General features: G+C 44.3%; 2 protein-coding genes across 2 annotated transcripts in view; both read right to left on the bottom strand.

The window, feature by feature from the left end:
* Positions 1–13,796, bottom strand: part of LOC311052642 (1-phosphatidylinositol 4,5-bisphosphate phosphodiesterase gamma-1-like) — a 36,998-nt gene extending 23,202 nt beyond the window's left edge. The window contains exons 1-4 of the mRNA XM_084067712.1: positions 12,459–13,796; positions 4,070–4,219; positions 2,670–2,763; positions 1,146–1,193 (exon numbers count right to left, since the gene is read on the bottom strand). Of these exons, the coding sequence (XP_083923838.1) occupies positions 1,146–1,193; positions 2,670–2,763; positions 4,070–4,219; positions 12,459–12,729 (563 nt within the window). The 5' untranslated portion in view covers positions 12,730–13,796. The remainder of the gene's footprint in view (positions 1–1,145; positions 1,194–2,669; positions 2,764–4,069; positions 4,220–12,458) is intronic.
* Positions 13,797–16,352: 2,556 nt separating this feature from the next.
* naprt (nicotinate phosphoribosyltransferase) lies at positions 16,353–26,833 on the bottom strand. The gene is made up of 13 exons (XM_084067713.1): positions 26,559–26,833; positions 24,083–24,210; positions 23,897–23,979; positions 23,499–23,629; positions 23,302–23,417; positions 22,759–22,955; positions 19,596–19,736; positions 19,192–19,276; positions 19,019–19,099; positions 18,808–18,910; positions 17,982–18,139; positions 16,711–16,818; positions 16,353–16,611 (listed from the first exon to the last, which is right to left on the bottom strand). The coding sequence occupies exons 1-13, from the start codon at positions 26,809–26,811 to the stop codon at positions 16,525–16,527; spliced, it is 1,671 nt and encodes a 556-aa protein (XP_083923839.1). The 5' UTR covers positions 26,812–26,833; the 3' UTR covers positions 16,353–16,524.
* Between the last annotated feature and the right edge of the window lie 559 nt (positions 26,834–27,392).

Raw genomic sequence — 27,392 nt, forward strand, 5'->3', positions numbered from 1 at the left:
TTCTCTCTTTTCCACCCAGATTGTTCACACACAACACTGATGTCTTTACCTCTACCTCCGTCTCCCTCTTTCTAGGGTAAACGAATGCCACATGGACAATCACTTTGCTGATTAACAAAACACACACACACACACACACACACACACACACACACACACACACACACACACACACACACACACACACAGAGAGTAAAGAAGCAGAGGAAAGCAGATGCAGAGAAACCCAGGAGGTGGACGGATGTTGCAAGTCAACTTTCTGTGGCAGAGATGAAGTCCACCTGTGCGGTTATGTGTAGGGAAGGGGGGGGGAGCTCTTCCACGAGCGTTCCTGCCTGGTCTATCTCTTGTCTCATCTCTGCCACCACCCCACCCTTACAGGTACCTCCCTCGTTCTGTCCAGCCGTCAATTTCTTCGCTCAGATTTTCGAGCTACTGTTATTATTTCCGCGTAGACAGGAAGTTGCCCTCTCCCAATCCCACCGCATCACTTCCTGGTCCCTTATCAGGCGGTGGCAGGCTGTTTGCGCTGCTGGAGCCGCTTCCACCCAAACCGCACATGAACCCTCGCGTCCCTACTCTGGGCGTGTCAGCGTAGGCGAAACATTCGGGCGAAAAGAGGGGGCGAACGTTCGGCGAAAATAGCAGGTTCAACGCGCCGTGCTGAGAGCTCGTAGATCAGCTAATTTTCGGGAGGTTTGGTGTTGAGGGATAAAAGGAGGGGACCAAGTATAGAGCCCTGTAGGACCCCAGTCAACAAACTATATTGGGTGTTTAAAGAGTAACTGCAACAGAGAGAGAGGTTCTAAAAGAGAAAGAGACTGTGTGTGTGTGTGTGTGTGTGTGTGTGTGTGTGTGTGTGTGTGTGTGTGTGTGTGTGTGTGTGTGTGTGTGCGTGCGTGCGTGCGTGCGTGCGTGCGTGCGTGCGTGCGTGCGTGCGTGCGTGCGCATGTGTGTGTGGAGGGTGCAGAGTCGGGGTCAGAGCAGGTCTCTGGGAGGGGTCTGATGCAGTCTTTGATGACATCTGGATTGGGTTTCACCTTGCATTCCACCTGCTGCTATGACCCCGGCCGCTGAACATCCATCATGGGCTGCTGTGAAAATGCACAATTGGGTGATGACGGGCATCTTGACGAGTTACCCACCTGCCCTCGTGGTTCCGGTCCATGACTTCAAACTGCTTCCTCAGCCATCTACAGAAGGCGGGAGGGAAAGGAAGGAAACAGAGGGAGAGAGAGAGAAAGAGAGAGAGGGAGAGAGAGAGAGAGAGAGAGGGAGAGAAACACAAAGAATGAAAGGAAGAGTTTGGTATAAGGTGGACACCTTGGTACAAGGAAAGACGTGTGTTGGAGCCCGTGGCGAGCACAAAGGATTCATTCAATAGCAACAGACTACGGGGACAGTGTTGACAGAGCATGGGTTTCAAATCGGTGCAGTGTTTGTGAAAGCGTGCCGGAAAAACGCCCCGAGTCCCAAAGTTTGCGCTGCCTCGTAAACAGACAAATTTGGAAATCCGTGTCCTATTAAAAGGTTTGTAAACAGCAATCCCTCATATTGTGCCGAAAACAACAAAATTCTCTCCTACGCATCCTCGCAGTCACAGCCCCTCTCTCTGTTCTCTCCTCCGCACACCGCAGAAACTGCCTCCACACACATCCATGTCGAGTAAATATTTCTGTCCCAAAACAAATATTTGTCTTTGCTTCCTACCACCAAGTCTTTCCCCACTTAAACTTGCTACTCTTCTCAAGCAGTGTGGGTACCAACTTTTCAGCCATTCAAGTACAAAGCAAGTTCCTCTCAAACAAACAAAAACATATGTGTATGGATGCATTTGTGTTATTATGCCACTGATAATAAATGCTAATCCTGCAAGGTGTAGTTCAACCAGGCCTTTCTCCCAAACCCTTGTAGAAATATTGCATAGCGTGCAGGGGTGTGCCAATGTGACCGAGACTGACTTCCCAGCATACCTTGGGGTGCACATCAACACTTATTGTTTATTGTTGTGTTATTGTATGTGTTATTTGAGTTAGGAAATGGGTTATTATCGCTTATTGCGATAAATGTAATCGGTTGATGTCATTTGGCCGTTTATTTGTCACATAAATGTTTACCGGCTATGAAACCATGGGGGAAACAGATGGTTGCAGTGAGAACCCCTCCCCCTTTCTGTTGGACCTTTGTAGGAACTGTTTCTGTAAGAACCTGCAATAAACCTGTTAACTACAGGTATATCAAGTTAATTTGTGAGAACATTGCAATAATGATCTTGTAAAAGGGTATTCTTTCAGATTTTGGATGAACTCATGATGACTCGGCCCCGTTTACACGACAACGCTCCCTAGAGAAAACGGCAAAATACCTGTTTTCAAGGGTTGATTTGGCACCAACACTTCCATTGACTACATTCTTTCCTCATCGCCTGTTCCCACCAGTAGATGACAAGCCAGTATTCTAACCTCTGCACCACCCGTAGTAGTAGTTAGTAGTGACCGCCAAATGTCCTCATTCTTCTATCGTTGTGAGGACATTTACCAGATGGAAAAAGAGATAAAAACAGTCACACACACACACACACACACACACACACACACACACACACACACACACACACACACACACACACACACACACACACACACACACACACACACACACAGAGCTACCTGTCTATCTGCTGTGGTGCTGGGGCTCTCTGTGTATCCATCATCAGCCAGTTGAGACCGGTAATCCACATGTTCACCTCCTCTTCACTGAACGCTAGTAGGAAAAGTAAACCGTAAGTAATTCTTTCAAACCTCATGGTATACTGTTGGGTGACACCAGGCCATCTGTAGCACTGTGAGCTAGAGCCTCACATCCAAGTCACAGTATTGTATGCAGACTCACTGCTAGTAGAGCTGCACCATCATGACTAAAATGACAATCCAGATTATGTTGCTGAATACTGCAATCATGATAATTGTCATTGTGGAAAAATATGATTTAAAAATATTTGTAATTATTTTGCTGTTACAGTGTACTCATATTGTGTCATATATTTGGTCAAATAATATGTTGTTATCTCCGCCAGGCAAGAGATTATATTTTCACCCCTGTGTGTCTGTCTGTCTGTCACTGTGTCTATGTGTACAAAAACACAGACACACATAGCGACCATGCTTAACTATGATGCGCGTACGTGCACACCACCAGAGAGACATTGTGACATTGTGACATGTGACATATGCCACATGTGTGTGCACGCGGCCTGCAACACAGATACACAGAGAGACAGAGACACGGCAGCACCGCACAAGACAGACAGGTAAAGCTAGGGTGACCACTGGTCCTGCATTTTTAAGGACAGTACCGAAGATACTTTTGCATCTTTTTTTGATCTTTTTACTGTTTTTTATTCTTATTATATGCTGCTGCATTGTCTGAAGGAAGCCGAACCAAAATATGTTTTACTCTTATGTACCTGTACACAAGATGTAACAATAAAGAACAAACTTCAACCTTGAACCTTGAAGATGGAACATTTGTCCTGCATTCCGCATGAACACAACAATGTCCCACATTTCAATGAAGGTGATATAAAAAGAGATAGAGAGAGAGAGAGAGAGAGAGAGAGAGAGAGAGAGAGAGAGAGAGAGAGAGAGAGAGAGAGAGAGAGAGAGAGAGAGAGAGAGAGAGAGAGAGAGAGAGAGAGAGAGAGAGAGAGAGCACTAACACAATCTCAACAAAAGCCAAATATAAGTATAACTACAGCTGCACCATGCCTCTGTAGCCTACTAAAGTAAGTATGTTTAAAAAGCAACGGCTTACAGATCGTCTATTTTCACAATTTTTTTAAGTGTTTTTTTCTTTTCTTATAATGACAAAACATAGGCATGCCAGGTCAAGAGTGGTTAACTGTTGCAGACTTTACAGTCCCTTTATGGTACTGTATTTTTTATATAAATATAAAAATATATATATATAATTAAATAACAAAAGTTCAATCTCCCAAATACATTATTCTAATGAAATTGATTTTGATGTTGCACCCCTTGAGGATTTCACAGTGTGTGCTCATACTGACCAGCCACACTGAGGGTCTTGAGGCGAAATTCCAGTCCGTACAGCACAATGAAGCAGAGGGCGGAGTCCAGTTTACGAGCCTCCTCCGGATAGCGCTCAAAATCCCGGGAGCCTTTTCCCAACCGCAGCTCCCTGATCTCCCGTATGTCAACTAGAAGAGGAGGAGGGGAAGGAGGGATAGGGTTGCATGAATACAAAATATGCACGGCATAAATCTGCCTTTAGCATGGTGTACATGCATAACCCTGCACAAACCTCACTGCCAAGGAACTGTGCACATATGTGTGCACACACGCACGCACACATAAACATATCAGCTGTCAGCCGCAAGACACTCAGGACAACAGGCCAAAGGTCTCTCTTGCAGAATGCTTCAGCTGCAGCCTTCACTGCCACACACACACACACACACACACACACACACACACACACACATACACATACACATACACACACACACACACACACACACACACACACACACACACACACACACACACACACACACACACACACACACACACACACACACACACACACACACAGTACTGTCTTAATAGAGACCGGCTATGCCGGGGTAACAGACCACAGAGTATGATGTAAACTCTGGACTCGTGCAGTGTCACCACACAGCTGACACACCCGCAAAGAAAACCTATTCCTATTGACTTACTTAGCAGATGTCTTTAGCAAATACACGGAACTGTACACACACACACACACACACACACACACACACACACACACACACACACACACACACACACACACACACACACACACACACACACACACACACACACACACACACACACACACACACACACACACACACACACACACACACACACACACACACACACGCACACAGAGATGTTCTGGCATGAATAAACCAAACACAGGCCTACTGGGGCCCACACACTTGAACTGAAATGAATTTCACATTTCTTCCAATTCACTTCCAAAGATGTTACAATTTGATGAGACTACACAAGGGGCAATACAGCACTGACAGAGAGAGAAAGAGAGAGGGGGAGAGAGAGAGAGAGAGAGAGAGAGAGAGAGAGAGAGAGAGAGAGAGAGAGAGAGAGAGAGAGAGAGATTGTATCTTTAAGTATAAAAGGTAAATACTATCCACTATTACAGAAATAGCAAGCAGGCAGGCAAATAGACCCATAAAGATATAGGCTTACACTACAGGAGTAAAATCCTAAGCGGTTTTGTAATTGAGCAGCATCACGCACATGAGGAGCTGAATCACGCAGGTATCATCTTAACAGATTCTCCTCTCTATAATCTCAAAAACCAAACAGCGAGTAGATTCAATACTCATAAGCTTGTATTTGTCATTAACTCGTACAAGCATGTGCAGTGAAATCTGAATATACATGCAAAAACATATACATAATGCAACTTAAGGTAAACTGTGTACATGTGTCTTGTGGTCTCTGTTGTGAGAAAGAGGGTCTTTACAGATGGAAGATATTTGACCTGGCTTTTGGTCATTGATTGCTCAGTGCTCTAATAGCCTGAAGGGGGAAAAAATCGTTGTATGTCTCTTTAGTGTAGTGTAGTGTAGTGTAGTGTAGTGTAGTGTAGTGTAGTGTAGTGTAGTGTAGTGTAGTGTAGTGTAGTGTGGTGTAGTGTAGTGTGGTGTAGTGTAGTGTGGTGTAGTGTAGTGGTTCCCAAACATTTTCATGTCAAGGACCCCCAGATTGATATGTATTTGGCCGTGGACACCCATTTGGAAAACAATTGTGACAAGGACCCCCGTAAGAGAATACTTGTCAACATACAAGCTCACAAGGCTTGTACAATAGCCGAAAAATTAAACAGGACATAAGCGTGGCACGCTAGTGCCGCGCTATGAGCTTGTAGATCTGTATTTTTGAAAAATCATGAAAATCTGTGCAAATCTTTGAATATATATATTTTTTAAAGTGAACATTTGTAACTCAAATCTTTTCTTCTGGGGGTCCCTGGAACTAAATATTTTGAGATGGGGGTCCGCGGCCAAATACATTTTGGGGGTCCATTTTGGGGGTCCTTTTCAAACCTGTCCTTGACAGGTTTGAAAACCACTGGTGTAGTCTACACAACTGTAGTGTAGTGCAGTGTAGAGTAGTGCAATGTACTGTAGAGAACAATACCCAAAGCAATAGCCAAGCCTCTCTACTTTTCTGTATCTGGTTAAAGTTAGCCATCCTCAGGAGCTAAAGTTAGCCACCCTCAGCAGGTTATATATGAGATTGTATCAAACAGTGGACGGGCAGTTAACGAGAAATCTGGTTTATATCTTGGCCTGAAGTGTGCCGAGATGACAGGGGGCAGATTTGGCACAGGATTAATAGAGAACCAGATTATTATACTCAGATGGAGATGTGTCTGTCCGTAGCCCTTTTTTTTGCTGTGAGTCGGCTCAGCGCCGGTCCACACACACACACACACACACACACACACACACACACACACACACACACACACACACACACACACACACACACACACACACACACACACACACACACACACACACACACACACACACACACACACACACACACACAGACACACAGTCAATGAGATGCAAACCTCACAAAGCACAGTCAGACACCAAGCGCAGAGTCTGGCCCAGACTGAGTGCAACCGCCTGGTCTCCGTTTGATGTCGACGTAGAGCTCTGTTTGCCAAAGGGAATTTTCATTCAAAGATCATGTTTTGTTCTGCTGAAAAAGGTACTGGATAGAAATCCCTTTGTACAGGACTTAGAAATTAAACGCTTGGAAGAGTAAACAACACAAACACGTGCTCCGGACGGATAAGCCACAAGCTATAAACTTGACACGACATCCTCCCTAAAGCTGAATACAAAAACCCAACAAAACCAGTTCTGATTTTGTTTTTGCGTGCGTTTGTCTCGCCCTTTATTGCTTCCTGTCATTTAGTCTGGAAGTGGGACAATAAAAAGTGAACAGGCATGCCCGCCAAAAGTCACGCTTCGCTCACGATAACCACCACCCCCACCCCTCTCTTTTTTTCCCCCCTTATGCTTGCGGGGGTGATACAACACACCACAAAGACACAACTAGAGAAAGGGGGGAAGAGAGGACGCATCAGTGACACGGTCCTGCAGATTCCTCCTCTACAACATCAGGAGGATTCGCCCCTTCCTCACGGAGAAAACAGCCCAGGTGCTCATCCAGGCTCTTGTCATCTCCCGCCTGGACTACTGCAACTCCCTCCTTGCTGGTGCTCCGGCATCAGCCATCAGACCTCTTGAGCTTGTTCAGAAAGCTGCGGCTCGTCTGGTGTTCAACCGCCCCAAGTTCTCCCACACAACTATCCTTCTCCGTTCTCTGCACTGGCTCCCCGTAGCAGCTCGCATTCAGTTTAAAACCCTGGTGCTAGCCTATAGAGCAGTGAAAGGAACAGCTCCTTCTTACCTCCGAGTTTTGGTCAATGCCCACACCCCTGCCCGACCACTCCGGTCTGCCACCTCGGGGCGACTGACTCCCTCGCCACTCAACGGTCCTTCTGGTCGATCGACACGGTCACGACTTTTTTCTGTTCTGGCCCCACAGTGGTGGAATGAACTTCCCACTGAAGTCAGGACAGCAGAGTCACTGCCCATCTTTCGCCGCAGGCTGAAAACCCACCTCTTCAGGAAACACTATCCTTCCTCTTTGCCTGGCCTACTTGTTGTTAACTAGTCGTACGAACTCTTGTTTTATTTTTGTATTGTTTTATTGGATCTTGTTTAGTCGATACACTTATTTGTTTTAGCTCGTGCTCATTGGATTTTGCCATTTTTGTCTCATCTGTTTAAGAAAGTAGGTAGCTGATATATTGCACTTTTACCTTAGCGCTAGGTATACTCTTGGTTGCTTGTTTTAGCAGGAAATGTACTTAAAACTTCTGGTGATTAGTAGTTTTCGTTCCCTACCTATGTTGAATACACTTATTGTAAGTCGCTTTGGATAAAAGCGTCTGCTAAATGACTGTAATGTAATGTAATGTAATGTAGAAAAAGACATGTACAGCAGCATACAGAGTTGAGAGACACACTCACACCCTAATCCCTCTCTCTTTCATCCCTGTCTAGCCTGTTAACAGATTGGAGATGAAGACCCACAACATTGCTGTGGATTACAGGTCTAATGTGAATCTCCTTAGAGGTTCTTCTATCGCAAACCTTTTTGGTTAACCAAGACAGGTACTAAGTACAACCTTAGTACCTGCTCAGCTTATGGCATACTCCCACTATTAAGTGAATGCCAGTGAGGCAGCAACGCAGACCACTGTTGTGTTTTTTTCCCCTCGACATCGGGCCGTGGCACAGAGTGCACGGCGCCAGGGTGGTGTTACGCGGTACAAATCACTGAATGTTCCTGTAGGCCAGCAGTGTGCGCACCGCTAACCTCAACCACCAAGCGTTGATAATTACAGTGTAGTTGTACTCACTTGAAAACAAACTGTTCTGCCGGTGACATCACGGCACACCAGATGGCTGGGATCTGTTTGCAGATTTGATGTAATAAAGGGTAGAAAGCAATAAGAGAACTAGTAGTCCCTGTTGATGGTATAATGGTATAATTACATATACAAACCCTTTCATCTCCTCTGATACCCCTACATTGCCTGTGCCCATCTCAGCTTTTCTACCGCTAGCCTAAAGAAACAATACATAAGGAAAGATCAAAAATAGAAAAAGACATATGAGAAGTTATCTTGAATCATGAAATAGTCTATAGTCTAATAGGCTATAGTCATACAAACCAATTTCAACCTGGCATCCCTTTCTTTGGGCCATGTCATTTAGAGGTGAAATTCTTAAAAACCATAAACCAATCATAATTCAGGAATAGCAGAACTACAAGCTCACATGGCACGATCGTACGATGAAGTATGAAATAGGGCTCAAGAGGTTACGGAAAAAAATAAATTAACGCTAGTTGAGGAGTTGAATATTGAGGCTTGTGAATGACAGGGATATGGATTTGTCAATTGCAGTTGAATATGATATCTATTATCTACTTAACCCATTTAGACCTGGAACAACTATACGTTGTTATACCTTTCAAGACGGGAACACCTCTGTGTGTAGTTGTTGCTATATACAGTAGAGTATATATAGCAACATACTTTTTTTTTTAACTTTTTGAATAAATATTTTAGGTTTTTCAGAAAACTTAAGTCAGGATTTAGAAGACATTTTTATACAATTGGCCTCAGGTCTAAACGGGTTGAGGTATGGATAAACTGTACAAGCTTGTGCAGACATCCACTGCCTTGTGTGCACACAGGCTTGGTGTCCAATCCATGCCCCCATTGTTTGATTTCTTTTTTTCGCCCCTTCTGCTCGAGAGACGCCGGAGCCTTTTGTTTTCCCGAGCTGGGTTCTTCAATCTGAGGCAGGAAGTGGGACGCTCCCTGATAACCCTGAACTTCCTGTGCCTCAGGGGTTGATACCTTCAGTGTTTGCCCAAGTGCTGCTCATCTCAGAGAACAACGCCAGCGGTGTGTTTGTGTGTGTGTGTGTGTGTGTGTGTGTGTGTGTGTGTGTGTGTGTGTGTGTGTGTGTGTGTGTGTGTGTGTGTGTGTGTGTGTGTGTGTGTGTGTGTGTGTGTGTGTGTGTGTGTGTGTGTGTTTGTGTGTGTGTGTGTGTGTGTAGACTAATGATGCATACCGGGATCAGCCAAAGCACTGGCCTATCCACAAGGTTCTGATGAAGAAAGTCTAAAGTAAACAGTAGAAGAAATTATAATAACAAAGAAAATAAACACCAAAAAAACAGCCCAAAACAAAGGAAGGAAAAGAAGGGGGAGGATGGAAGGTCTAGCGGAAGGGTGTGTGTGTGTGTGTGTGTGTGTGTGTGTGTGTGTGTGTGTGTGTGTGTGTGTGTGTGTGTGTGTGTGTGTGTGTGTGTGTGTGTGTGTGTGTGTGTGTGTGTGTGTGTGTGTGTGTGTGTGTGTGTGTGTGTGTGTGTGTGTGTGTGTGTGTCCGATATGACTAAGTTGGTGGCCAAAAACTCAAAACACAACACAACCTTGAAGCATTCAACTGCACACATAGAGAGACAATGACAGACAGAGCATATGACAGGCTGAAGATTTAGAAGCAACAAGAAAGGTGGTGAGAGAGGACAGAGGTGGCAGAGAATGTGGGAACGGGTGGGACTGGGAGCAGATAGGTTTAATCATCAATATTATCACATAGATTGGGAATGAGACAGGGAGAGGGGGAGGAAGGCGGTGTGTGTGACGTGTGTGTGCGTGTGCGTGTGCGTGTGCGTGTGTGTGTGTGTGTGTGTGTGTGTGTGTGTGTGTGTGGGGGGGGGGGGGGGGGGGGGGGGAATACAGTTGACGGTGTATGATTGTGTAGAAACACACAAGCGCGCACGCACACACAGACACACACACACACACACACACACACACACACACACACACACACACACACACACACACACACTATACTGGATTAGCAGTGGTATGGTTTGTGTGGTTTACGATCATAGATAAATAATTGACTAGGCTCTTAAGCAAAAACACGGCCTAGATGTGTGGAGTGGCTCTTAGAACCCCCCCCTGACCACACACACACACACACACACACACACACACACACACACACACACACACACACACACACACACACACACACACACCTCTTACTGAGCGAGGGGGTGGAGGGGTTGGGGGGGATGGTTACCGGATAGAGCAAACAGACAAAGTGAAGGAATGGGATAAGCTGAGAAAACAAGTGTATATTTCAGTCTCAGGTGTCAAAGAAAATATTATATCCCAGCATCACATTCAGCTCCGGGGAAGGAAATGCATAAACACACACACACACACACACACACACACACACACACACACACACACACACACACACACACACACACACACACACACACACACACACACACACACACAGACCTCTGAATACACCCATTTCATCTGTAAGTAGTCATGCCGGATGTATACTTGGTTTGCCCGCCGCGTTGCACGCCAAACATAGCCGATTTACAAGCTCACAGCGTGACGCGCTGCAGTGTGTTGTGAGCTTGCAGATCGGCTATTTTCGGTGTGCGGCACCAGTGCTCAACTAAGTATAAATCACCCTTAAGGCGGTGATGTGCATCCCAAGCCACGGAGATGGAATAACATGTGGCAGACGGTAGGAAACCCTATCATGCCGTTCCGTGAGTGCAGTGGGTTTTTCACTGCATTAACAGCCATTGTAGCTACCAATCCCTCCCTCGGGCCACAAAATCCAGGGCCCAGACAAAAGCCTCCACGCCCCAGACAGACACACAGACAGATCGACAGAACGCCACTGCTCCACCAAGACAATGTCAAACAGTACAGCCGCCCGCGGCTCCAAAGTATCACCACCGCCACTTGACTCCACTCCAGGCAGTCTTTACAGGAGCCCACAGCCACAGACGGTCTGTTCAGTCGGCCAGCCTGTCGGTACATCGAGAGACTGGCGGTAAACTGTGGTGGTGCGGAGTCATAAGTCCACGGGGAAACGGCCAGCACGTATGCAAGCTCCACAGCAGAATCCAGAGCATTGGTTTAGGACCTTACTGTGCGCCAGGCCAGCATGGCTCGGAGACCCAGCTATAAGGAGGCTGACACAGAGGAAGCAGAGGTCATGATCTGTCTGTCTGCTGCTGAGGAGACCGTGACAGCCGGGGGACTCTGGGGTAGGGGGTGGGGGGGTGGGTGGGGGGGGGGAGTGCTGCTGGCTGCCTGCTGTATACGGTAGCTTGGCCCTGGCCATGCGAGAGATGCTACATGCCAAGTGTGCATACTGAATGCAGACGCGCGAACAAGACAGACGTGCAAACAAACAAGCCCACCCGTACACCGGATGTTCTGTATCACTCTCTCGCAAGCGCGTGCATGTGCACACACACCACACACACACACACACACACACACACACACACACGTGTTATGTTAGGCCTAGCACATATCATTACAGTATGTATAACTCATGACAATTGACAATAATTGTATTCAAGAAAAAGCAAAACAACGTTCTGTCATATATCAGTGTTCTAATGCAACCAATAACTATGATTAGAATGTCTATGACTGAAACTAAATCTGAATGTTGGGTAAGGAGTAAGGACAGATGAGCTCAAATCCATGAGACCACAGCTGTCCGCTTAGCCCTTTGGCTCTATGTGCCTGTGGGGGGGGGGGGGGGGGGTGAGGGGGTGCGGGATGAGGGGGTGTGGGATGACGGGTGCAGGATGAGGGGGTGTGGGATGAGGGGTGCGGGATGAGGGATGAGGGGGTGTGGGATGAGGGGGTGTGAGATGAGGGGGTGTGGGATGCACTGTTAGGACAACATGTGATTTATTTTATACTCACTCTCGCCCTCTATTTTGTCTGGGTTGCGGCTCCACACTATCTGTCGCGTGTCCTGCCTTATTTGGAAGGTTCTTCTCTCGGGCCTCTGGGATTTCTTCTGGTAGAAGACGGTCATCACTGTGCCCATCTCCAGGCTGTGGAGGATGCGGGGTCCAGCCTCCGTCCAGTCCAGCATTCGGGTGGCTGTGGCCAGGCACCCCATGGCTCCGAGGCCATTCGTGGCCTCCTCGGCACAACCGTTGAGGCTCACACCAAACCTGGCAGCACACATCTTCAGTGCACAGGGAAAGGCCTCGCAGAATTGGTGTTTTGTTCAGGTTGTCAGGAAAGGATGGCGGTCATTTAACTGTTGAGCATTGGGCAACTTATGCACTGAGGGCAAAAATTATCCAACATCCCCAAGTCACTGGTGCCAAGTAATATGATCATGACCTCAAATTATGCCACAGTGGCAAGCGGCCAATTAGTGTGCCAGTAGTAGTTAAAACCATGTAATTGCACAGTAAAATACATAAGTCAGCAGTCATAAAAAAAAGTAAAAGCTGAGATTGTCTTGAGATGTGAATTCTTCTCCAGTCTTCTGGGGGAAGTGTATCCCCGTGTTATCCTTTCCAGATGCTTCTGGCAGCACACCAGCGACGAGATCCACTTGGAGGGGGAGTTGGTCTTCTCATCACCGCTGAATGTAGGTTTCCACCCTTCTTGCCCTGCTGCTGGCCCTTGGTCATTCAGTCCATGACAACCAGCTGCTATATAGTCCAGTCTGGCCCAGGCCGATGTCTGGCTGCTACAGTACACCACCACCTCCTCCTCAGCCTGGTGGAGACAGTAGACTACACTAACACCCCACCAAATAAATCCCTCTGCTGTTCCCTCGCCTGGAGATGAAGTCAAAGAAAGACACTGGGGTTTATGTAATAACGAGTCGGACGAGCAGCACTCGCTTGTAACGGTGGAGGTGTGTGCAATGGAGCGGTGGTGATGTTATGGAAGAAGCGTGTGGACAGGCGCTCGCTGTGGATGGGACTCGACCCGGAGCCCTGTGCGTTCCCACCGGTCCAACCATCCCGCTCTAGTACGGAGACATTCCCAAGCACACGCCGCCGACACCATGCATACAGCCCGTAAGAACAACTCGACGTGTGGAGGACACCAAATGATTACACACGTATGCTATAGTATATTATTTATGCCGCTATTGTCATCACCCAATAATATCTCAAGCCGCGAATCCTCGCCTGGGCAGACAGCCTGCGCGTCCCTCCTGCTGGCTGCTAGAGAGCCTGAAGGTCCTGAGAGGAAACTAGGGCTAGCAGACCGGAAAAGCTCGAGCAGATCTCTCTCCTTCTCTCGCTCTCTCGCTCTCCCTCCCTCTCTCTCTCTCTCTACTTTCTCCTCCCTCTCTCTCACGCCCCCCCTCTTTCTCTTTCTCTCTGTGATCCCCTCCTCTCTCTCTATAGGAAAGATGAGTGGAGGAGGGAACTGTTGAGAACAGAGGTGGGATGGACGACGAGTAAATAGCGACCTCCACGGGCCTCGTTGAGAGCTGCAGCCCCCCCCCCACCCCACACACACACACACACACACACACACACACACACACACACACACACACACACACACACACACATACTATGGACAAATACACCGCTGATCAAATTGATGTCAAGGGTCAGGAGGGCTTCAGGTCACTGAAAGGCCAGATGAGCAGAATAGCAGTTGCATATCAGCTCAAGCAATCACACTGAACCCTTGGACAGTTCAACAGAATAAAAATAGGCCCTTTTAATAAGACTCAAGTATTAATCTTCAAAATAGTAATTTGTTCTTTCTCCCCTTTAGACAGTGGTGGAAAAAGTAATCAAATGTTTTACTTAAGTAGAAGTATCAATACGGCAATGTAGAAATACTGTTACAAGTAAAAGTCTGGAATTCAAAATGTACTTGAGTAAAAGTATAAAAGTATTGGCATCAAAATGTACTTAAAGTAACAAAAGTAAAAGTACTCATTATACAGAATGTCCCATTTCAAGTATTCAAATGCAAAAAAAAAAATCACAAGATCTACAATAATGCATGTTTTGTAATAATAATATAGTAATAATCAAAATCTACAAAGTTACTAAAGTTTTCAAATAATTGTAGTGGCGTAAAGGTGCAATATTTGTCTCTGAGATGTAGTGGACTAGAAGTAAAAGTATTGGAAATTGTAAATACTCAAGCACAAATACCTCAAAATAGTATTTAAGTACAGTACTTGAGTACATGTACTAGAAAGTTACTTTCCACCACTGCTTTAAGACCTACTCCTGTCCTGTGTATCTCAAAAATGCACAATGGAACTATAGTCACAAAGAGGAGAATACTGAACAACTTTTAACCTGGCATCCTTACTTTGGGCATGTCATTATATCATATTTCCGTGTGTGTGTGTGTATGTATATATATATATATATATATATCTCAAAATTGTCAAAAATAGTGGGTTATAAAATAATGGTTTTATAAATGGTTAACAACACGATGACCCAAGTCAACACTTTGAGCTTCATCTCCGTGTTATGTGCTGGAGTGATAGAAAGCAGTCACGGATGACATCACAGCCTTGCTATGGCTAATCAGCTCCATATGTCCTAAGTTATGCTACGTTGCATGCCGGTGTCGCGCGTGGAAAATAGCAGACCTACAAGCTCACAACACTTCGCGGATGCAACATGTTGTGAACTTGTAGGTTGGCTATTTTCAACTGGCTATTGCCTGCCTGGGTGTCTCTGCGCTGTTGTTACTACTGGCCAGCACACAGCCAATCACAATTCAAGGAAACCCATCCCAGTGTCCTCCTTGGGTGGAGGAGTACAGAAGTGGGGGCGTTGGGGTGGGATGGAGGGTCAGCTGTTCCTCGACAGAGTTGTGGTGAAATGGAAAGAGCCTTGTAATCCTAACAAGACACATTGTACAGTGCAATTACAATTTTCAAATAATGAATACTATGTCTCTCATACATGTATACTATATAAACACACACACCTGTTCGCCAAGGGTGAACAACACAAAAGGGTGTTGCCTGCCTCTAGCATTATTCAGTCTCATCTTATTTCTTTTTTAGTGTCATCAACTTCAAACTAAATGCAGACTTCGACTGCTTTCAATTACAAGAACACTTACGTAATGGAAAGTGACAGACAAGAACAACAAGATGTGTTGTATGAGACACGCACTGAACTAATTCAATCAAATCTCTGGATTAAAATGACACAACACAACCAAGTTACTGCCAACGAACCCATAAACGGTAGACACCACTATCCAAATCTAGCTATTATGTGTTATAATACTGGTTAAGGCAGTGTGCAAAATTGGTCATGATACAGAGGGGTTTTAACTGGCAGAAGTTCATTTTTATAAACATAACAATCGTTATGACCCCTGCACATTATGATAAACTGAGGGGAAGAGCAACAAAAATATATTTTTCTTCAGCAGCCAACAATACAACACTGTTGATACTGAATTTATAGTTATTAGGTTAGGTTGAACTGACATGTACTGCCTAGCTAATCTCAAAGAAGCAAGGGTTGAAGGTCACTTGATAGCAATACGACTCACTGCCAACACTGCTTACGTACATTCCTTTTCAGTGTAGGAAGTACAAGGTACTGCCTTTTGCTCGTGTATAATCATGTGGTAACATACGTATGTGAATCCATCTATAAATCAATCTGATAGTTAAAAGGATAGTGGCAAATTTAAAATAATGCTTAAAAGAGTGTTTTAGATATCTTTCTTTCGTCGTCTCATGCTTCTTTTCGTTTCACCGCATTTTATAGTTACTCCTCTTTGGTTAGCCAGGCACAGAGGTGTTGATGTACTTGGTTTTACTGTAGTTGTGAATATGGCAATAATACTGTTTAATACTGACAGGGCTAGAGAAGTTTAATATGCACTAGGGCCATTCATACAAAAAATATATAAAGAAAAAAGAAATGCATGAACAAAAGTGTCCACCCAATGGCATGAACTTCAGAGATGACAATAACATTAATCGTGTCATAAATGACAGTCTCTTTCAGTTGGCCAGTAGAAAGTTGCTGTTGTTGCAGCTGCCTCCCCGGATGGCCATGATCAGGTTATGAAGATTCTCCGACGCTGCCACCTAGTGGAAAGACAGGAAAGAAAATATCCCTTTATTTTATTTCAAACAAAGCAGAGAGTGTGGCGCGCGTGTGTGTGTGCGTGCGCAAGAGAAACTCACCGTGTATGAGTCTGGCTCCTGCAGTCTCTTGTGTCGAGGATTCAGGTTCTGGAGGGAACTCTGGACTTTCTCCTTAGTTTCAGCAGCACTGCATAGAGGGTGAGTGATCTAGAAAGTACAACATACATACAACAGTTCGCAATATTCAGTGCTGGACAAAGTACTCAACCCCAGCACTTGAGTTTATAGATACCCCTGGTTAAATATCACAAAGTGAAAGTTGCTCATTCAAAATTCTAATTGATTTAAAGTACTGGGTTACTTGCCTTTACTATTCAAAAGAACATGCTTTCAAAAAATACTTAAGGGATATTTCACTTAAAAAAAAAACGTCATTTTATCGTCTACTCAGGCTTTTGTGAGACCCCAGACCGTTTTTAAGTTGCTTGATTCAGTATTTAGATATTTGAAATTAATTTTATCATTGATTGATTGATTGATTGATTGATTGATTGATAAATCAGACACGCCCCTTTCCTATACAAACCTTTTATAACTTCAAACTCCATTTTTAACATTCATCAAAAACACCTGTCCTTGGTTCTGGTGATTCTGCCCTCCTAATATGCGAGGGGGCCGTGTTTTTTCGATACATTTTTTCATTTATTTTTATATTTTTTTGGAAAATGAAAAAAAAAAAATACAGTAAAAAAATGTAATTAAAAACGGTCTGGGGGGCTCACAAAAGCTTGAGTAGACGATAAAATGACCCAAAGTAAGAATTCATTTTTTTCTATATCAATGCGTTGCTGTATTGACATTTTGAAGATTTTACAGAAATCTTATCTAGAAATCTAATATCAATAATAATAGTGAAAATAGCTAATCTACAAGCTCACAATGCATCGCATCACAACGCGTCTCGTGAGCTGATGGATCTGCTTTTGGGGCTTAATTGGTTAATTCATAATGTACTTTTTCCACTCCTAGAAATGTAGTAGAGTCAAAAGTACAATGTTTGTCTTTGAAATGTAGTGGAGTGAAAGTCAGAAGTATCCAAAAATACTCAAGTAAAATACAGATACATCAAAAATGTAGTTAAGTACAGTTCTCAAGTAAATGTACGTTGTTGCTGCCCACCACTGTCGCCACTCGTCTCCATATAGCCATAACTTTACTATAAGGTCTATTAACGCTAACTCTTCTGAAAATGCCATGGCACTGTATTATAGTTTGTCCTCTCTGAGGCCGTATTTCAACACAGTCACACTGGGGGACGGTGTATAATGACAACAGTCAATAATGTGTTTCTGTGTTTAATCAGCCCTCACCTGTCCTTTGATTAAAACATCCTTGCGCAGACAGGTGACCTGAGCTGGGGTGACTGACTGACAGGCGTCATCCCGTCCCAGGGGGAAACAGCTCATTGTGACGCCTGCTTTGGGAACAGGCTCCTCTGCCAGGCACAGCAGGTCCAGGAATGGATGGCCTGCAGAGAAATAAAATGACAGAGCAGAGGAGAAGAGAGAAAGAGAGGGACAGAAGGAGACTGGGAATCAGAATCTTGATGGGTTGCTGGCATGGTAATATTAAACATAAAATATGAAGTGAGAATGAGAGTTATTAATTGGTAGATACACTAGCCTAGTATAGCTGTACCCGGGATACAGCCCATGTCCCTTCTGATCTAATCTCCGTTCTGTTCTGTTCTGTTGGTAGGACTGGTAAACTGCAAGTTTAGTCATTCCTCTGAACATTTATCAAATATTAAGTTTTGATCTCAATGTGTTTATCTGGCCAATGCCAACTATGAGATAACAAAAGGAATTCTCCTGCTCAACTTTACTTCTTAATCTGTTCAAGAGAAGCTGTAACATTAGTTAAATCATATAGATTTATGGAGGGTAGGAAAAAGGGAGTAATTAAACATTTTACTGAAACCATTTTACTGGGAAACCAAACCACAAAATTGGACCAAATGAGCACATTCCAGAGCAGTGGTCTCTATTTTGTCTGTTATAAAGCATGGCACGTTTTCTTTTTGTTTTCTTTTTTAAACTTGCCTAGTAAAATATGAAATCTACTACATTGACTATTATAGACAAATTATTGAAGAGAGTTGGGACAGTAAACTAGGCAGTGAAAATTAACTCTCACCCTCAGTGTCTAGCAGGCGATAGACGGATTTTCTCCCAGGAACGGTGCTCTTCTCCGTTTCCTCACTGAACTTCATCCTGGGGCTGCCTCTCACCTCCACCAACTAACACACACACACACACGTGCGAGTAATACAAGTAGTGAGTATGGATTGGGGACAGTGTGAAAGAGATTGAAGTTGTGTTACGTTCTTGTGTATTAAAAGCATTACTTTGTAGACACAACCGAGTGAAGGCTGTCTCGTGCAAGTGACCAGGTGTGTTCCCACGCCGATCACGTCAATCTCATTATCCTGAAACACAGGCAAGACAAGTCATATCAAGAAAAGTGAAAAAGGTAAGACCAGGCTTTGTTCATGACACAAACGATGTTCCTGGCTCTTACCTTCTTGTTGAGTTCTATCATAGTTTGCTCTGAGATGTTATTGGTGCCGACGATTTTCAGCGATGGGAAACCTGAGATGGAAAATCTGTGGGATTGAGAGAACGGGGGGAAATACGATACAAGAGGGAATATATTAGGGATGCAACTTAAGTAAACCTCTGGCAAGCATTAACCACTTAAGCCGTATGAACTTTGTTGTATAATGAATAGTGAATAGCCCATCTACAAGTCACATTGCAATGCATTGTGAGCTTGTAGATCTGCTATTTGTGAATTCAATAAATGTTTTAATAATTATTATTATTTATTTTTTAACCTTTTCAAAATGAGACAGATTGAAAGTGGATAATCAGAACTTAATGTAGGCTGTAGGGTGTTAGACATACACACACACCCTTACTTACTGCTTGCCGCAGAGTTTGAAGGCGTTCCGTACGTCCACCGACTGCTTGCAGAGGTCCCCGCTGTCCAGACGGACTCCCAGGGGCTGGTAGCCGAGCTCAAACAGGGCCAGGGCCACTGCACAGAAGTTCAGCAGGCCACTACTGCAGGGTCAATCAGATAGGCAGTCATTCATTTAACTAAGACTGGAACTTGTTGTCATCGTCTAATTTTGGACTCAGGTCTTTCCCCATTCATTTATGTTATGAAACTAGAGCGATGCTGGAAACTTTATTTACCTGAGCTTTGTGGAAAGAAACTAGTACATAAAGCAAGACTGTAGTGCACAGCCTTCAACTGGGAGACCACTAACTCTCTCTATTACTTACATTACATTACATTACAGTCATTAGCAGACGCTTTTATCCAAAGCGACTTACAATAAGTGCAATCAACATAGGTAGGGAACGAAAACTACTAATCACCAGAGGTTATAAGTGCATTTTCTGCAAAAACAAGCAACCAAGAGCATACCTAGCGCTAAGGTAAAAGTGGAATATATCAGCTACCTATTTCCTTAAACAGATGAGACAAAATAGCTAAATCAAATGAGCAGGAGCTAAAACAAATAATTGTATTGACTAAACAAGATCCAATAAACAATCCAACAATAAAACAAGCATTCGTACAACTAGTTAACAACACTACTTACTACCTAGACTAATGACTTGATGTCAATGATGCTGCTTATACATTTTAGCAAAGTGTTGGCACTTGGGCTGTTTGTTTGTTAGAGCTGTGGTTCTCAAACATTTTCGGACAGTTCATTCCAAATAATTCAAATCCATAATTGTACGGGATTTCCTCATTTAGGCAGCCTTGTGCAAAGTGCACATGGATTCCACACATTATTAGTAGGCCTGAAATGGTGCCCAGGTGCACATAAGACAGCACAACATAATACTCTATACGGGTGAGTACCGACCAAATTCAAGCATGTTTAATATCGTTCGTCATGAATCCTCATGAATAGTATTTCCAGACAGCCTGATTGATACAGAGCAGCAGAGTACAAAAAGCTATAACAGACGAATACCCAAAATAGTCCAACTCCAAGGGAAAACAGTAAACATTAATAATAACAAATAACTGTCTAACTAGCCAAGAGCAAGAACACACATTCAACACATCATTCTGTAATAATAAGAAATAATGGACACGGAAAATGTCTTCTTGTGTCTCTTTTGGTGGCTCATTTGATTTTGTTTGTGTAGCTAGGATTCTCTAGACTGAGGGTGTTGTTGAGGAGGTGAATTAATGCCCAGCATTCCATTGTTATGTAATGGCCCATTAATCACAGTGGCAGCACTCTGTGAGAGCGGACAATTCACTTGACGGCACCATGTGGGGCTGACCGTGACGCGTTATTGGCACACAAGACAGGAAATGGACGGGGTGGGCAACAAGACAGGGTTTTCAAAATCTCTCTAGAGCTGGAAATGGGTGGGCCTAGTCCTGGCGCCGTGGCCGCACCCGTGTCAAGAACCCCAAAATCGAGACATATTAAGCTAGGTTTCCATCGCAGCGCTTTTGGCCCGACTCGGCGCCGGGAAGCGTTGGATAACATTGTTCAGTCGGTTAGGGGTTCCGCGACCGACGCCAAGGGGTCCGCCGTGACCCCTACACACTGTACGATATTTGACCCGATTTGTCTGTCGGGGAGCTTTTTTGGTGATCGCCGACAAAACCACCGATATGAGTCAAGATCGGGCGTTCCTCGACGAGGTGTTGATCGTGCAATGTGTAAGGTACTCCGAGAAGAAACACCCCTATAAAGTACGGTCGGCAAGGTGTTCCCGACAACTTTTAGAATTCAAACTTGTTGGATATTTGGGGCTATCGGTCCCGATCTAGTGCACGCTACAGCCAATGAGAGCACATTACAGCCACGCACCGTGGCTAGTCCTCCCGCATAGAACCGCAATATTACCGTCCAGACAGTCCAGTCTTGTATTAAGTTAAACATGATAAAACAGATTGATAGAGTGAACGAGCCTGCTCGACGATGGGGCTGTTTAATATCTACAGAGCTCACAACAAGCTACAAGCTCACAATGTGTCACAGCTATTTTCAAAGAAAAAAAACAACATTAAGAAATAAAGCCAAATAAGCAACTACACTTTGGAAATAAGCTACTGTAAAAAGAAACGAACCACCAATATGTTTTACAAGCAACTCGCTTATAATAAGCGGACACGGCAACACTACTTCTGATCTGAATTGCACCCTGGTTGAGTTGATTTAATGTCAATCATTAGCGTCCTGTCTCGGTCTCGTGCATATATCACGGGAGCCTTTCACGTTTTCGTGAGACGTTTGGAATAAAAACAAATGTATGTATTGGGTCGGGATCACATCACGGTGAAATATCTTGAAATCAGTGAACCCCTGTCGCCGACCAATCAATCGTGCGAGAATCACAACGATATATTTAGCCCGATTTCAAGAGAGAAACTTGTGCTATGTGAAATGCTTAACGATCTGTTCACTCGCCGACCATTTCAAATGTCGGGCAGTGTGTAGAGGCCTTTAGGCTGCAGAGTGCAGACATCCATTTGAAAAGATTTTAGTGTCAAGGACCCCCATAAGAGAAAATGTGTCTTGTTAGATTAAGTACAGAATTCTACAACTGTCCATACTATAGGTGGAGACAGTGAATAGGCATTCTTATAGATTGTCTCTTTCGCTACCAGTGAAATAATAGCGAAATTAACCCCTTTCAATCTGGCATCCCTAGTTTGGTCATTATATGCAACATTTTTAAATGTATTTTTTTTGTGTTGAAAATAGCACATATACATGCTCACGTCGTAAGCTTGTAAATTGGCTATTTTTGCTATTTGTGATGAAGTAGAAAATAGGGCTCAAATGGTTAAACTTCATAATTTTGCTGGGGACCCCTGGAACCCCCTCAATGACCATTCAGGGTCCCTGGACCCTACTTTGAGAACCACTGTGTTAGAGCATGTAATTTCTGATGTTGTCATTAGTTGCAGTATCTCCTCATCATCTTTATCATACCAACAGTACTATGACAAGCTAAATTATTCTAGAAAACAGATTTGCGAGCTTGGTGAACTTGCAAGAGCTTATATTAATTCACTCATAAACATGAGCGTGATTACCAACTGACGCTGTAGCTATCAATGACGGTCAGGAAGTTGTGTGGATAGGCGATAGCGTAGGACAGGAAGGCAGCCAGCTCGCCCTCGCGGATCTTCCCAGGCTCCGCCCCCAGCAGCTTGCACACACGACCCAGCCAGCCCTTGGTCAGTGAGATGAGGTCAACTGGGTCCGAGCCCCCGTTTGCAGCCACCAAAGTCTGATCGGTTGGACAAAGGGAAAAGTACAAACCATCTTAAACATAAATCCTAAATGATTCATTGACTAGAGTCCCCCGGGAATCTATAATAGGCTCCCTCCTTTTATTCCTCTACATCAAATCTCTCTGTCACAAATAGCTGATCTACGAGTTCACAACACGAGGGGCTGTGAGCTTGTAGACTGGCTATTTTCAAGAATAGGGATGCTAGGGTTCATGTAGTTAACCATACATTACTTGGTGTTGTGTCGTTTGAATAATTTGAGGAATAAAGCTCGACTGTACAGAGCAGTCGATACTCATTTTGGACTTTTGTGAACGATCGGGGGGGGGACAAGAGGATCACCTGTGGCCAAACTTCTTCCAGGGAAGAGAAGGAGGTGACGAAGGAATGTGCCATGGTGCCTGCTACGGGAATCCCAAACAGGAAACCGGCCTGAACGTTACTGGTGAGATCGAAACCTGGAGGACAGATTACAGTGGCACCCTATAAGTGTGTATATACAGTATATACTGTATGTGACGTGCCTGTGTCTTGTTCACCTCCGATGTGTGTGTAACGCGAAGCGGTGAGGCCGCCATCTGGGCCCTGAGCTCTCCGGAGCCCCATCTCTAGCAGCTTTCTCCTGGGGCCCGCTGCCAGACGGAAGCGGGCGGCATTACTGCACACCAGGCTGAAAGAGGTTTTTGGAAGCTTATGAAACAGGTTTTTGGAAGCACCGTTGATTACAGGAAAAAGTGTGGGATGTGCTTAAATCTTTTCCAAATCGAGACAGAGAGAGTGATAGAGAGGATAGACAGAGTGAGAGAGCGAATATGTGTGTGAGAGACAGATATGGTACTGGTCTGGAGCATGAGAGAAAATGATGAGGTATGTAACTAATACAGATGGAAACTGTTTATATAATAACATGTCTGTAAAGGTATATCTGTGTGCAAACCTGGCATAGTTGACCAGACACAGCAGGCTGGTTTCCAACAGCTGAACCACCGCCAGAGGACCTGCCACCTCCATCATAGGCACCTGCATGTGATCACACAAACATAAGTAACAGATCGGACCTGTGACCAGCCTGTGACCTTTGACACCACACTGCATAACCCATGATGCCAGCACTGCAGCTCACCCTAGCAAACACCACGGTTCCCTCAGGGACGGCATGGATTGTGACCCCAGAACAGTCCAGGTCTCGCAGGAATGTGAAGAAGGCAGGGTCAGTGGCAGGGGGCAGGACCGAACGCAGATACTCCACATCTGAATGAAGACAGATTTACCCAGACAGGGCAACCAGGAACACATTATGGTAAAGCCTTTCCGACCCTTCAAAGTACTTCGGTTCACAAATTACCCATTCACACGCCAATGGCGGAGGAAACCATGCAAGGCGCCAACCTGCTCATCTGGAGCAGTTAGGAGTTCAGTGTCTTGCTCAAGGACACTTCCGACAGGCAGCCAGGAGGAGCCGGGGGAAGACGGCCGCTCTACCTCGAGTCCTGAGCCGCTGCCACCCACAATACACTCACAGCACTTTTTCATCATAAATCACATACAGACCAGTTTGTATAAAATCACTGGCTTGGCAAAAATAGACGATCTACAAGCTCACAACGTGTCAAACAACCCCACCACACACACACACACACACACACACACACACACACACATGCACTCACAAACACGTGCGTCTGTCACACACGCCAACTCCCTCACGGAGGCCTGAGTGAGTACACATTTAATAGTAAGAGAGCTGAAAGCTAATAATCTGCACCTAATCTCATTAGACCAGGAAAGACTGAGTTGGAAAACACAATTTCCTTTGGCTAGTGGGCAGTGTCCTGGAGACTATGACGCAGCTGAAATGTCATCATTTGAGGCCATAGTTGGCTATATTGTCTTTTGATTGATTGAATACTTTATTAACAGTTTGCAAAGACAAGCACAGGGAAGTACAGTTCAATAAAAGTTTTTTTAAGAGGATTTTAAACCCAAGAAAGCACTATGGCTTTCCATTGGGGTCCTTTGGACTCAATTCATCAAAGAAAAAAAAAGGTACAAACGGTGTCAAAGGTACAAATAACACCACACGCACTCCACCACCTCTTTACAAGAGAATGTCAATTCACCATGCAGTCTATGTAGTTACAAAATGGCTATGATTACCAGAATCAATAGGCCTACAATGTGATGTTTGTTTAGGCATCATGAGTTATCTATATGTCCTGTCCTGTCCTTGAACCGACTATAAGCACTACTGTTATAGCCTACAGCAGTGGTTCTCAAAGTGGGGTCCAGGGACCACCAGGAGTCCTTGGGGATTCCAGGGGGTCCCCAGCAAAATTGGGCTGTTCAAAATTGGTAGTTGTACAAGCTCACAACTGCAAGCTTGTACAACTACTATTTTTCATTTAAAAACACATCTTGATAGTATTGGAAAATGTTGCATAAATTATATTTTTACACAAATCTTCCCTTCTGGGGGTACCTGGCACAAAACATTTTCAGATGGGGGTCCGCAGCCAAATATATATCAATTTGGGGGTCCTTGGCATGAAAAGGTTTGAAAACCAAAGTATGAGTCAAGGGTGGTCGAGGTAGCAACACGTAGAATCTCCACATTACAGTGTAATGCGGAAGTTCACTGTTTATTAATAAGTTATTTATAGAGATAAATAAATCACATAAAAATAGCAAGCATGGTCACAAAAGAACATTGGGTACACTACACAGCCAGTGGGAACATACTCGTTATGTGTCAATTCACTCAAAGTACTACTACTTATTTACACAATATTAACAGAAGCATGTTTGTGGGTGATGATGACACTCAGTGGTGGTAAAAGTACTAACATTTCTTACTTAAATAAAAGTATCAATACTGCAATGTAGAAATACTCTGTTACAAGTAAAAGTCCAGAATTCAAAATTTACTTGAGTAAAAGAATCAAAATATACTTAAAGTACCCATTATGCAGAATGTCCCATTTCACAGGTTTCAAATGTATAAATGTATAAAAATCTTTTGAAAATAGTAGATCTACAAGCTCATAATGCGTGGCATTGTGAGCATAAGAAGTTTAAATAGGGCTGAAGTGGTGACTGTATGTTTTGTAAAAATAATTCAAATCTACAAAGTAGGCTAACTAGTAACTCTAGGTTTCTAATAATTGTAGTGGAGTAAAAAGTACAACATTTGCCTCTGAGATGTAGTGGAGTAAAAGTAAAAGCACTGAAAATTGGAAATAATCCAGTATAGCAAAAATACCTCAAAATTACCTAAGTACAGCACTTGAGTAAATGTACTTAGTTACTTTACACCACTGATGACACTGAGTTACTGAGAGAGACTCACTGTAAAGTTCACCCAGATATCTTATGGCATTTGACATTACCAAACACTCTGAGATATTCATAGAATGTCCCTGAGGTTGAAGGCAAACTTCTTGCGCAACATGCATTGTAGCTGCGACAAGTGGACATGAGGAATATATAATAGACCACGTTAAACGTTTGAAAAAAAGGAAAAAAGACGACTTCTGTTGATTAATCTACTTTATATTATTATCTCACACTGGATCGTGGGCAGTGAACGCAAAGCCCCTCACCTTCATCCGTGAATCTGAAGGTCCGCACGAACAGCAGACAGTCGTGCAGCCCGGAGAACAGAGAGAAGCCGCCGCCGAACGGGTTGTCCCTGAAGTACAACTCGAACACGGCCGGCTCGTTGTGCCTGGCAGCTCGCCAGTAGGCATACGCCATGGTGAACTGGTACAGGTCCGTGAGGAGCGGGGGCACCCGGTCCCTGATGGACCGCTCCATGGAGCTCTCACATGCTGCCTGTCTGGACGGCGCTGCCATGTTCTCCGTCCAGGTTGAACTGGTGCCGACTGCCGAGATCTCTGGGACTTGCAGTTTTTTTTTCCAGGCGCCCCTCTCTGGTCGTCTACTGGTGACATTCCAATAACAAGTCAAATGCGTCAATGACAAGGAATAATACAAATTGTTGCGGGTCATTACAGTTTCACACACTGCATGCGGTATATTTATTAAAAAACGACTACAACTTCATTTGTGTTTTTGGAAGACAGGGTTTTAATATGTTTAGTAGCCTATTCCAACAATTACACACAAAAATTCCACTTCAGTATTGAAATGCAAACTCCCAGCTGCCAGCTGTCAGTGTAGCTACTAGCTAGTGTAAGTTGAGAAACTACAAACATGTTTCAAGAAGTATAAAGGCAGCTGAACCACTGAGCTTCTTAAAGGGATATTTCACGTCCAAAACATGTTTGGGGTTATTTTAACGTCTACTTGGGCTTTATTGAACACCCAGAAAGTTTTTAAGTTGCTTGATTCAGTATTTAGATATTTGATATTAATTTTACAGACAGACGCCCCCTTCCTATAGTGAGTGGCAACATTGACAGCAAAGGGGGGCG

The sequence above is a fragment of the Gymnoscopelus microlampas genome, assembly GCF_963454915.1.
Source record: "Gymnoscopelus microlampas genome assembly, chromosome: 9".
In the NCBI taxonomy this organism is placed as follows: Eukaryota; Metazoa; Chordata; class Actinopteri; order Myctophiformes; family Myctophidae; genus Gymnoscopelus; species Gymnoscopelus microlampas.